The sequence below is a fragment of the Lutjanus erythropterus genome, chromosome 15 (assembly GCF_056507025.1).
Source record: "Lutjanus erythropterus isolate fLutEry1 chromosome 15, fLutEry1.hap2, whole genome shotgun sequence".
Classification (NCBI taxonomy): domain Eukaryota; kingdom Metazoa; phylum Chordata; class Actinopteri; order Lutjaniformes; family Lutjanidae; genus Lutjanus; species Lutjanus erythropterus.
In genome coordinates, this window is record NC_139331.1 from 18229232 (window position 1) to 18241894 (window position 12663).

Sequence of the window (12663 nt, forward strand, 5' to 3'; positions counted from 1 at the left end):
ACACCGCAGCTGGAAACCATCAGATAACCAGTCTTGTTTGAGGACAACTAAATCTGCAGCACTCTTAGTGCTTTGATAAAATAATGTAAATTTAAACTACTTTATCAGGTCAGACAAGGACTTTTCTCAGAAGACAAACACACACTGAGCTTAGGGAACAAAATATTCTGAAAAACAGATTCACAAAGAGAACTTGGAATTAAAAGCTATGATGTTTGTTGTGTTGCATTGAAGAAAACCTTTGAATAACCAAAGGGAATAATGTATTGTAATGTCATGCTTTTGATACTAGTTTTCTTTTTACTCTAAATTCCGAGCAAAGCAGCATACAGAGTTGGCTCTGCCAACAGTTCAGCAGCTCAGTTAATCTGTCTCGCTGTTTGGAGATGTACTGTAGTTTAATTAAAAAAGAGGAACTGCCTCACCCCATGAGATTTGTATCATCTATCTGAGTTCCTACTATATCTCTGAGTTTTGGAGCACCTCATCAAGTACGTTTCTAGTCAGTCGGAGCCAGCCTTTGCGTGTTTGTTGGCTGGTGTGTAGAGAAATGTGCGCAGTGTTTTCAGGTTCAGAATGTATCTGTTATGGCTCTAAAATCTGACATTTGTGTCGGCTGCAAAATGGCACACCCAGGCTGACTTTTGATGAGTGAAGTATTTTTTTCCAGAAAGTCTTCGAGGAGTTTCATCACTATTTCAACAGACTATCCAAATTCACTTGCACTTTCAATATGCAAATGGAAGATGTTTACAAAAATGCAGGCATAGTATTGGGTTAGGGCAATGTATTTGTTTTGCCTGCCTAAATACATTTTATATGTGGGAAAAAAATTCAACCATATTGTCATTATTTTGACAGATGTGATTTTTTAAGCATTTTTGCGTCACAATTTTGATGATGTGACATTTGTTGGGATCTGTACCAAATAAACACGTTTTCTTACATTTGGAGAACAACATTTGTAGGCCAGGGCATTTCTGCAGCAGGTTTGTGCATGTGCTTAACATTTTGTTAATTTTCTTATTTCCCTCAACCCTGTGCCACTACGGTTAATAAGTAAAGTTTTAAAAGTCAATATACGGGGGAAACATGACATAAAATAGATTCATGGCCTATAAATAATAATATTGTCACAGTACCAGAATTTTAAACTTTGATACAATACTAATATGAAAAATTAATAGAAACATAACTAATATCTTAACTAAACACTGAACAAAACTAGATGCCTGGTAATATTTTCTCTGTGGTTATTAGTGTAAGTGTGCACTAACCATACGCCCTGTATTGTCTTGTATTATTATGAGAACTGTACAGTGAATCTGTACAGTGCACAGATGTGTGCAGGTGTGTGTAATATATAGGTCACATTACCATAAACACATGGTCTCAAAAGTGAATCCTGCATGGTTGCATGTCAGTTAGCTATGTTAACCATTTAAATGTATATAAATGCCCACTAACTCTTTGAGTGCTGTTAGTTTCTGGCATTGCATTTCATTTTGCCATATTTTACCATAACTTTGAGCTTGTTCCTCACTTTCCTGACTTATCCTACCAAACAGCTTGCTGGTTTTTTTTTTTCTGATCAGCGCCCACCAATTTAGGAAACCATTCATTTTAAGCGCTTTCAAGCTCTGTTTGTTGTTTTAAGTTTCTTAGAAAACATGTTATTGAAGTGTAGTAGCCAACAAACAAGCGAATATCTCAGCAGATGCTTCTATATCTCACAGAAGAAATATTTGCATCTACATTTGCTGTCTCAAGGAATACCACAGTGGCACAGCTAGAAAGCTTTCCACATCAAGACATTTCAATTTTCCAATCCCTTTTTTTCCATTTCATCACAGCCCTGTCGGGTCAAATCCCCCGTCAGTCCCAAAGGTTTGCTTCTCCCGTCTTCCACCTGCCAAATGCTCCCCCACTCCTCACGCCAAATCCATTCCAGGCTGAAAATGGTGCCAGGTGAACTTGGAGGAATCTGTAAATATTACAGGCATGTTGTATATTCTTGGCACCATTAAAAACTGAAAAAAAATCTGAGCGGTATGAAAGAGAAGGGCCCATGTGTTAAATAAGACTCGACTACTAGAATAAATCCGGCACAGCAGGCCTCGGATCAAACAAAACTGGTGGGAGTATTGACATAACAGGATAGCTCGAAGAATTCAGTTCTCATCTGACAGGCATTAGGTTACCCAAAAGTCTGCATTTAATCAATAGAAGCTGTAAAATATGCAAAGACATGTCAAGAATAACCAGTATAGGATTTTAAATGGCAGTGCTGGTCTTCTTATCCACATTTTATGTTTATTTATTCTTTTTTCCTGTTTCCCACTGAAGATTTAGTTCGCCTAAGAATTTTCCAAAACATTTTAAGCCTTCAGTTTGTATCTGTTTTTTTTTCTTTTATTCCTGCTGAGATTTCCAACATCAAAGTAAAGTAAGCAGCATGTGTTTCTGCTTCCTACACACAGCATCTCTGTCCATAAAGAAGTAAAAACACTTTGACAAACCTAACGGTGAACTGAAGCGCTGTTCAGCCGTCGGATTTGTCATGTTGCGCATGTTTATTGATGCCTAGAAACCCAGCGTCAGCAAACACCTGAGATCTCATTCACTCTCCTGAGGGAACGGGCCGCAGTGAAACAGCTGCAGATTAGGGACAAACGCATGCACACACACTCGTAGAGCCCATTATCTTCTCACATTTGAATACTTGCACACACACACACACACACACACACAAAAGAAGTTTTACCCTGCTGGGACCTGTCCATATGGAGTTCTCCCATCCCTCCCTGGTTGTTTGTTGTCACCATCATTATCCAAATGTCCTTGGGATTTAACTGGAGCTCTCACTGTCTGTGTTTTTCTCCCTCAGTTGTGCGGAAGCTGCAGGAGTTTGAGCTGCCTTATGTATCCATTACCAGCTTGCGGAGCTCTGAATTTCACATACTCCTACGGAAAAGGTACCCACCACCTGCTCACAACATGACTTTTGAATTTCATCACGCCCTTCCCAAAGTAAAGTGCTCTCCCCCACATGTAATTATACTTATGAGTCATTGGCCAGAGTATTCATGTCAGTCCTGTAAAGAAGAAGGTCAGATATTTGTGTTTTGCTAAGCAGTACATAAACTACATCTGCTGTAATGCCGTAAAGCCCTCTGTTCTCTTTTTTGCATTCTGGGTGTTTCTCCTTTCGTTCCTTATCTGCAGTGAAGCACTTGTTCTTAATGTGTCAGAGCAGCGGTTAGCCTAACCATGGGCTGCTTATCAGACTTCACCATCTTCCACAAAGTGGCAGTTAATTTGGAAAAGAGACCTGACTCATCTGTTTTACAATTCCTTTTGCCAAGGACAATACTACCCTACAAAGGCAGGGAGCAGTAACTCCAGAAAAGCAGAAGTTTAGAGAAAAAGGTGTTTAATAATTTCAAGCTGGTGGGTGAACTGTCATAGATGAGATGTATTTCCTTTATTTTGTTTTTTCTGTCTTTTTTTTTACCACAAAAAAGCATTGGTGTAAAGCTTTGGGAAAACTTCAGGAAATGTGATGGAGAGGAAAACACAGTATCACAATAGGGCCGAGTAATATATCGATATTATATTGATATCCTTATATTAAACTAGATATCGCCATAGATTACAGATATACTATATTGTGACATGAGTGAAGTCTTCTCCTGCTTTTAAAGGCTACATTACAGTAAAGGGATGAAATTTTCAGTCTGTTCTATCTCTTCTATTATTTGCGTTTACCCACTGAATCATTATATTCACATTATTGATGATAATTAATCAAATATCTCATTGTGTTAATATTTTGTGAAAGCGCCAGTAGTCATCCCTACAAAATTGTTGAAATATTGATATCAAGGTTTTTGGTCAAAAAGCCCCATTTTTGACAAAGGTAAATTCAACAACCAGAAGTTGTAAAAGAAAGAAGTAACCAACAATCGTCCAAAATTGGTCATACTATATGTTAACGAACCTGATGAAACCAGGAGATGAAAAACTAAATATGTAAATATGATAAATTGTCTTGCTATAAATTATATTATATAGAGGTTGTATCATTCATCCCCACTGCATGCCTCCTGCTGCTCTTTGTAAGTTAAAGCATGGCCAGAATATTTTCATTATATTTAAACGTCTCTCCAATGATCATTGATAAACAGCTTTTGTTTCCAAATAAGATGTTATGTTAGAAGACTTGACAGAAGACTGACTTGACAGTTTAAAGCTTGAAGAGAAATGAGCCTCAATAATTTAAAAAATTGAATCACCATATCTAAATCATAATCTCTCAACAAAATTTGATCATTAGAAGATTCACAAAAGCTGTATGACTTGAGGACTGTAGTATTGGATTGTGTGGATGCTCAGTGTTTCCCCACAGACTGAAACTTTATTGGGGGTTAGTTGGAGGGAGGAGGGTGGGGTGGTTCTCTTTTGTTTTTACATACCAAAGCTGCATTTCCACTGTAGGAACTTTGCCCAGGGACAAGGAACCTTGCATTTCCACAGCAAGGGCCAGGCTCTAAATTAGGTTCCATGGGCATTATTTGATCCCCTAAATGGGGGCAGTGCTTAAAAGTACAAGACCTTTGGGGGTGGGGCTTGCATCAACAGAGAGACGGCAAAGTCCAGCCCTTTGTTGAATAAATATGTGGAAAAATTATGTGTAATTTGCCTGATTTCTGTGGTGGAAATTCAGACAAGAACGGGCTGAAGTAACAGTTTAATTCTTTGAAAAGTAGTTCCTTATACTAACAGTTGTAGGTACTTCAGGTGGAAACGTGGCTCAAGTATGTGCATCTACATGAAACAAAACTCATTCTTTTTAAAATGGAAACCATTAGCACATCTTTATACTTTACTGTGCCTCCAACAGCAGAGCTCCCATGTTGTATTTGAACAATATTTCCTTTGGTTTTACAGAAAAATCCTTTGCTTCTGGTTCATTTATCATGTTTGAAAGCAGTTTTTGAAACTATTACTTTGCCTTTTATAAGACGGAACAAGGTTCAGGACTGCTTGTGCAGGGAAGTTAGAATTTGTCATCAAGGGCTGCATGTCACAAAAAAAGTATGAAACCCTAACCCACCCAAACAAACGCTATGCCTTGAAAAAAAATGAAGTTAGCAACCGTTCCCCTCTTCAACATAACATTTTTCTACTTCCTCGTGTGTCTGTTCCTTCGTCACCCTGCCTCCCGCTGACTGAGGTACACAGGATGTTTACTTTCTTTCCGCCTCAAGGAAAGTCTTAGTCCTCCTGACCTAGTTTCTCTGTGGAGTGTAGAGCAGTGAGGGAAGAATGAATGTAGAACTAACAAGTGGAGGTGGAGGAAAAACAGACCCCCAGTGTATGAGATCCAGGGGAAGGATCTGGTCAAAATGAACTGGAAAGCTCTATCTGACTAAAAGTTCATGTGAAAAATGGAAGAAATTTAGTCTCTGTCCAGTAAAAACATTGAATCCACATTAGTTCAACCTTTTTCTATTGGCATGTGTTAAAGTTCTCCAAAGTTCATTAAATTATAACAGGCATATCAATAGTATTGGAGGATTTTGTAGGTCAGCAGCAGTATGCACTTATGTATTAATACATTTTTAATCAAAAATAATTCAAGCCAAAGACCATATGTCTCAGCTGGGGGCTTGATTTTTAATTGAAACTGAAGCGGCAAAATAAAAGCACTCATCTCTCGCACAAACACATCTTGATTCCACTACTCCTATTCTCTTATTCCCTTTCCTCCCTCCTTCTTTTGCTGCCTCTTAATCTTCTTCTCTCTTGTTCCTTTGAATTGCTGATGTGGCCAGACAGCACGCTTCACATCTGCCTGAACAACTTTTTTCATTCACTTAACATCCCTTGTGTCATGCAATTACAACATGTTAAATTTCACGCTTGAAGTAAAAGTGCTGTGCGAGACATTAATGCAATAAGATATTTGCCAGAGAGCAAAAGCAGATGAAGACAATAATGATCCTGAATTGAGGTATGAAACCAGTGTCAGTTCAATAAAAACATTTCGTATCCAGGGGCTAAAATGTAAAGACACTCTAAAGTGAAGTGACAAATATGTCCCAAATCCTTTTTTTCCCTCTCAAATAAGAGTGATCGATTTTCCACTGTGATCTTTTTCTAGAATTCTTCACTCTTTTTTTGTAATTAGGTTTGGGCCATTTTCATTCCCAGATCTGATCCTTCTCCTCCATAAACTGAATTCATGCATTTTGTTGAAGTTGTGCTCTGCTCCTCAGGCTGCCCTCTGGCTCCCACACATCTCTGTGCACACATGTACCAGCAGTAGCCTCTGAAAGAACTACAGAGCTGCCTTAGAAACTTTGTACTGTCTCACTCACACAACCATCTTTCATCCTCGACAGGAAATAATCCTTGACATGAATTCTTACACCTGAGTTGAGGAATGTAGTCGATAACTCTCATTTCACAGATTTAACAAAGTGTCAACTAGGGCTGTACCAAATGCTTCAAAGCTGTGTTCATAACTTGCTGCGTAGCCTTTTCTCCTCTTTAATGGGTGTTCATTCTGTTTAAACCTGATATTTCTGCACAGTTATAAAGATTATGCTATGCTAATATTAAAAGTATCATACTATTTTGAGAATTAGATTCCAGTGGTGGCTGTGTTTCCAGTGATGTTTTCAATAACTCCAGAGCACTGTAAAGTCCAAAGTCAAAATTTATTGAAAAAGATAAATATAATCATCTCAAAATTCTCAACATTTTTTGCTACATACAAAAGGAGGCACACACCTGTATTAATGGGACAGTTTGGCAGCAATGTAACAGCATCATAAATTACATTTATCTTGACGAAGCCGACGAGTTGTATTCATTAAAGAAAGTTGTTTTAATAAAAAGGGACTAATTCATTTAATCTGATGAAATGCAAATCAGGGATTTTATTTGAGGACTTATTTTTGATCTTAAGCATGCATTGTCACAGTCAGTGGTTTTTGAGATCCATTGTTTTTATAGGATGGCGATGCTATGCAGTGGTGCTTGGTATGCAGACAGAATCATAGTAGATGATATACTTAGTGTCAAACAGCCAAATAAGCAATTCTGACTGTCCCTTTTGTTCTTTCTAAATTATGGGTGGTTATAGATTTGTAATGACTGACTGTGCCTTTTCTTTCTGCAGCTACTGGGACATGGCGTACGACAGTGACGTCATGGACAACAGAGTTGGCCTGAATTTGCTGTACGCCCAGGTAAGAGATTTCACTGCCTGAGGAAACCAGACGCTGTCATTTATTTTGTGCAGCAACAGTGGTGTTAAAAAATACCCTTTTAAGTTAAATTCCCCTTGAACTTTGGAACCAAACAGAAAATCTAAATTAGACAAGGTTGTGTTTGTTTACATCTTGCATCTGTTGTGTTTTATTGAAGTCGCAGGGTGCCAGCATCACATCAAGCAAACTAAATCAAGCACCGCCTCATCCCGCAGCTTCTGAACACTTTTGTCCATCCCTTGGGGCCCCTCCATTATCTGATAGCAGTGTCAGCTCGTTCTGACTTTGCAACACCTTGGCTCCCTGTACCGCTTTGTGTTCCTCTGTGATCCTATTAGTAGCAGATTCCCTTTGCGGCAACAACTGTGATCTGTTGTATTAAGCATTTTTGGGGTTGCAAATTTGATTAAAATCTGGAACTGCTGCGTGTTCCCTCTGCGGAGAGGAGGTTTAAAAAGGAAATCAAAGAAAAATAAACAGTTTGCAAGCATGTGCATTAGTGCATGTTATTGTGCAATTATTCACTGCTGCACTGTTTACATGAGAGGCTCAGGGTGAGATTTCTCCCACATGTACCAAAGGAAATGCGAAGACCTGCTTTGTTTTGTTTGTGCGTGCAGAGAGATGAACTTCAGCTCTTGTTTTTTTGCTTCACCAGACAGTGTCTGACATTGAGCGAGGCTGGATACTCGTCAACAAAGACCAGCACAGGCAGCTCAAATCACTGCAGGAGAAAGGCTCCAAGAAAGAAGTAAGCAAGGGCATCTCTTCTATATGATTCTATCTCTACAGCGTCTGATACTCTGAAGAGTCCAAGGATAAATCTATAGACCATAGAGAATTACTGCCTCTAGTGCATTCTGTGGCGCAATTAGCCTAGTTCTTCCCATGATATGAATTTTTAATCACAGCAATCCAGTAGAGAATTCTAACATATTTTCTCCAGAGATTAGACAAAGACATATAAAAACACCTTAAAACATTCTGTCATTTTCCCAGTTCATCCATCTAGGTCAGACTCTCAAATATTACAGCTATATCAAGTTTGACCCCTGTATCACCGACTTCCCCGAGAAAGGCTGCCAAGTCATCGTCAGCGCCGGCAACAATGAGCTCAACTTCCACGTCAAGCTGCCCAACGAACAGATGAAGGAGGGGAGCTTCAAGGTCACGCGCATGAGGTGTTGGCGAGTCACGTCTTCTGTAAGTGGAGCCCTGAGTGTTTGTGTGCGCCTGTATCTCCGAAGCTCTGAAATAATCAAACAGGGATCGCTCCATGTTATCAGGATGGTTGGCTGACAGTGTTAGAGATGCAGCAGCTTTGGCCCCGAGTCCATCTCAAACCAACACATCCTGTGCTTCCAAAGTCGCCTGTATACAAACCTCCTCTCATCACTGCACCAGATATAAATGTCTGTAGTCCTGCCAAGCATTAGTTTTTACTCCTACTGCCCGCTAAAAAGTGCTGACCTCCACACCATCCATCTTCATCAGTTCAATTACACAAACACGCAGCCCACACAAGGAGAGTGCTCTATTGATCCAGCAGCTTCACACATAGAGCAGCATCCTTTCTTTGAACTGATAATTGTCTATTTAGGAGAAAGGAATCTGATGGCATGCAATACAAAGAAGCACCTACATAGCTCACTCTGTGCACATCTGCACAGTGCTAATAGCTCCAATAATATCATATGAAATCAATAAAATAAAATCTCAGATAAAATGTGTATATGGAGATACATTATGTATATCATGGCGTATCATGGCTAATGTGGAATTATTTTAAGTTCCAGGAAGAAAAAAACAAAACAGCCAAGTGCAATTTATATAAATTTCATTTTGAGTTTTTGAATGGTACTGACCAATCAAACACACTGCTAAAAAGTTGAGTTTATTTAAAAGTTTAAATAAAAAAAAGCAGCATTGTTGCATAACTGAGTCATGTTATGGCTTGTTTTTTCACAGTGAGGGCATGATGTGTTTTTGTAGATGGCAGGTTAAGGAAAGTGCATCCATACAAATGCTGAGTTCTTAAAAAGAGAGAAAAAGATGGCATCAGATTGGTATGGGTATCGGCAGATACTCAAGGTTGCTATATTGCACATAAAAAAGTAGCCTTGAGCCAGCCCTACTTTCAGGGAAAGGAAAGAGTGAGCAAAGGTGCTGTTTCACACAGACCAACCACATGTTTAAAGCATGAGGTCACTGTGTAGACTGTCGCCTGGTAACTGAATTGATCAGTAAACATGAGATGCTGTCAGGATCTTGTCAGACTCCGTTCAGCAGATGACAGAGACTGATTGATTAGGCTGAGGTTTGATTCACAATAATTAGTCAGTGCACTTTGTTGCACTGTCACTGGAAAAAAGAGAACAGAAAATATTTGCTTTTTTTTTTGTTATTTTCCAGGAAATGTTGGAGGCAGAAGACTCGATCAGTCACAGTCAGCTGGGTATTTGAGTAAAAAAAACAAATCACCACACGGAGGGCAAAAACAGTCACACTGCCAAACTGATGAGATGGAAAATGAGTGGGAAAAAAGTAGACTGTGGAATAACAAAAACATAGAATAGATCTTTTTAAAGGGACATTCTACCAGTTTTAGACTTCAGTGTACTCTTTATGTGGATCTACTCAGTCTGTGAAAATTGCTTTATTAAGTCCTCCATGGTTCTGGAGGAGAGTCATCTCAGCTTTGGCTTGTAGCCTTAGTTTTTAAGAAAGTCAGTAGAGCTGCAACAGTTAGTCGATTTATTGTTCAGTCGATTGAAAGAAAATGAATCAGTGACTGTTTTGATAATCAATAAATCATTTCAGTCAATTTTCAAACAAAAATGTCAAACATATGCTGGGTTCAGCTTCTTTAATGCCAGGATTTTGCTGCTTGTCTTTGCCGTTCATGAGAGTTAATGAAGAGTCTTTGGGTTTTGGATTGTTGGCTGGACAAAAGAAGCAATTTAGAGATGTCACTTTGGGCTCTGGGAAACTGGGATGAGCATTTTTCAAAGCTTTTAGACATGATTAATTGTGAAAATAACTGCTAGTTGCAGTCTTAAAAGTCAGCATTACAAAGTGGTGCTGTGGAGTTTGAAAAAAGTGTTCAAGGCAAGGAGGATTTAATCAAGATTCAGATCTGGCTTCATTATGGAAAGTGTAATACGCAGTGTTTTTTGAGCGGGACCGGAACTAGAGACTAAAAAAATCATGATCTCCTGGGTTCTGCAGCACAGATTTTGACCATTCCTTTTTAATATGTCTCTAATAAATCCTCCAAATTTATTGGAGTATAATACTGAATGTGGAATTCCCCATTTAAAGGTAATTCAGATTGACAGAACAAATTTAACTCCTGGATTGATGCTTTATTTTTGTTCATTTGAAACAGTAGCTGGCAGGAAATCCTGACTAATTCCTTGTCTGAAGAATAAAAAATCTACATATTTGTCGCTCAGAATCAGCATAAATCCAAGCCATCACTCACCACACAGTTGATGTGCCTTGAATCTGCATTTCTCCTGCTTCCACTTAATCAGTCGTCTTGAGATGAGACAGCTCGACAATCTATTTTCACTTCCATGAGAAAAACTCTGCATGCAGCTCTACCCACATAATTTCAGTTAGCATTTGAAAGATGAACATTCACAGACGCTAGACCTCATTTACATGGAGATGAAGAAAATGGTTCACTTTTTGCATTGCATTAGTGTTGGAGCAGCACAATCATTATGCGCATCACAGACGCTTTTATGATTCTCCTAAAGTTAATTTGCACGGAGATCTGGACACATGGCAACACATCTAAAATTAAAATGCATCTTGGCTCGTCTGATTACAGACTTGAGCCCCCACACTGTCCAGCAGGGTGGTTAATTCCTGAGCTCATTTTCAGAGGTCAGAGTCATTTTAATGAGCCCTTTCCTTCCCAGTAAACTATTCAAAACATCTCATTTGGTGCAACGCTGCAACCCCCCTCATAGTTGAATCTCAAATTGCATCCGGAAGAATACATATAAACAGTCTGCATGTGTCAGACCTTTTGTTTTTGTCTGTGTGTTGTCTTTGTGTGTGCGGTTAGCATGGGAGGTACAGCCTGCTTCTGACCCAGAGGAAATAGTCTCAGTGAAGAGCAGAGGCTCCATTAAAAAGGAATGAGGGCTCGTCTCCAGGGAGCTGCATCTGAGCTTCACATACTCTTGAAGGCATTTGAAATTCTGTATTTGTACATACGTCTTCCATGCTTTGCACCCGCGTTAATCTTGTAGCATATGTCGTTTTATTAAGATTCGGCTGCTTGTCACTGTGATGCAGCAGCTCAAGAATGAATAGAAAATGTGATTAGCTGCTTACATGACCCTCCGGTCATGAAGGAGAATTGCAAGCTTATCCTCGAATTAAGGATCCAAGTTTAATGTCGGTTAAGAAATATGGAAATCGGATTCTTTTTTATGCACTCTGAACACCAGAAGACAGATTTAACTTGAATGCTGAAAGAGGAAAAAGTCCACAATAGAAAAAAAAAAACATAATTCATGAATGTTCTGAATCATTTGTGGTGTGTTATTGTCCATTTAGAAGATGATAATGGTGATGAAATGCCCCAAATTGTATCACTGTGTCTCTGCAGCAAGTCCCAATAGCCAACGGCACCACCAACCCCTGCAGCTCCTCCAAATGCGAGGTCAAACTAGAGTTGGCCTTCGAGTATCTGATGAGCAAAGACCGCCTCCAGTGGGTCACCATCACCAGTCAACAGGTGAGAAGTCGCTGATGAGGTCGGTGTGGGTGGGCGACAAGCATTTGGTTAAGTAGAGCATTAAAGTGCTGTTATTATTATGATCAGAGCAGTTCTTCTTCACTCAAAATGACTCCAGTGTTTCAAATTTTATCGACTTTCTTATTGTCTGTGATTTTAGGCTATCATGATGAGTATCTGCCTTCAGTCTATGGTGGACGAATTAATGGTGAAGAAGTCGGGTGGCAGTATAAAAAAGGTTTGTGTGAAGAAAAGTCAGCAAAACCACCAGATCCTTTTGAATGTGTTCACATTTAACTCATCTGTGACTTTTAAGAACATAAATACACACATTATTACATCATTATTATCGTCTTCTATCACAATTTGTTTTTATTTACATGATAATGAAAGGATGGACATTACTTATCCCAAATGCGGAAATTCTTGTGTTCCAGCAGAAAGTTCTCCAGGCACTGCACAGGAACAGTAAATACACAGTAAAAATGCATATTATTAATATATACATAAATAGAAAAATAAACACAACAATTGACATGAATTAAAATAGCTCAACATAGAGTTTAAGAAAAAGAATGATTATACTCTATAAATATATTGAGATATCATCGGCTTCAGTGCTGCTCC

The 12663-nt window shown here is 38.9% G+C and overlaps 1 protein-coding gene across 1 annotated transcript in view; it reads left to right on the forward strand.

Annotated features, from left to right (window-relative positions):
* snx17 (sorting nexin 17) overlaps positions 1 to 12663 on the forward strand; it is a 36943-nt gene that overhangs the window by 20519 nt on the left and 3761 nt on the right. Inside the window, exons 7-12 of the mRNA XM_084737334.1 lie at positions 2888 to 2975; positions 7190 to 7259; positions 7939 to 8031; positions 8280 to 8483; positions 11908 to 12036; positions 12197 to 12274. Coding sequence (XP_084593460.1) covers positions 2888 to 2975; positions 7190 to 7259; positions 7939 to 8031; positions 8280 to 8483; positions 11908 to 12036; positions 12197 to 12274 — 662 coding nt within the window. The remainder of the gene's footprint in view (positions 1 to 2887; positions 2976 to 7189; positions 7260 to 7938; positions 8032 to 8279; positions 8484 to 11907; positions 12037 to 12196; positions 12275 to 12663) is intronic.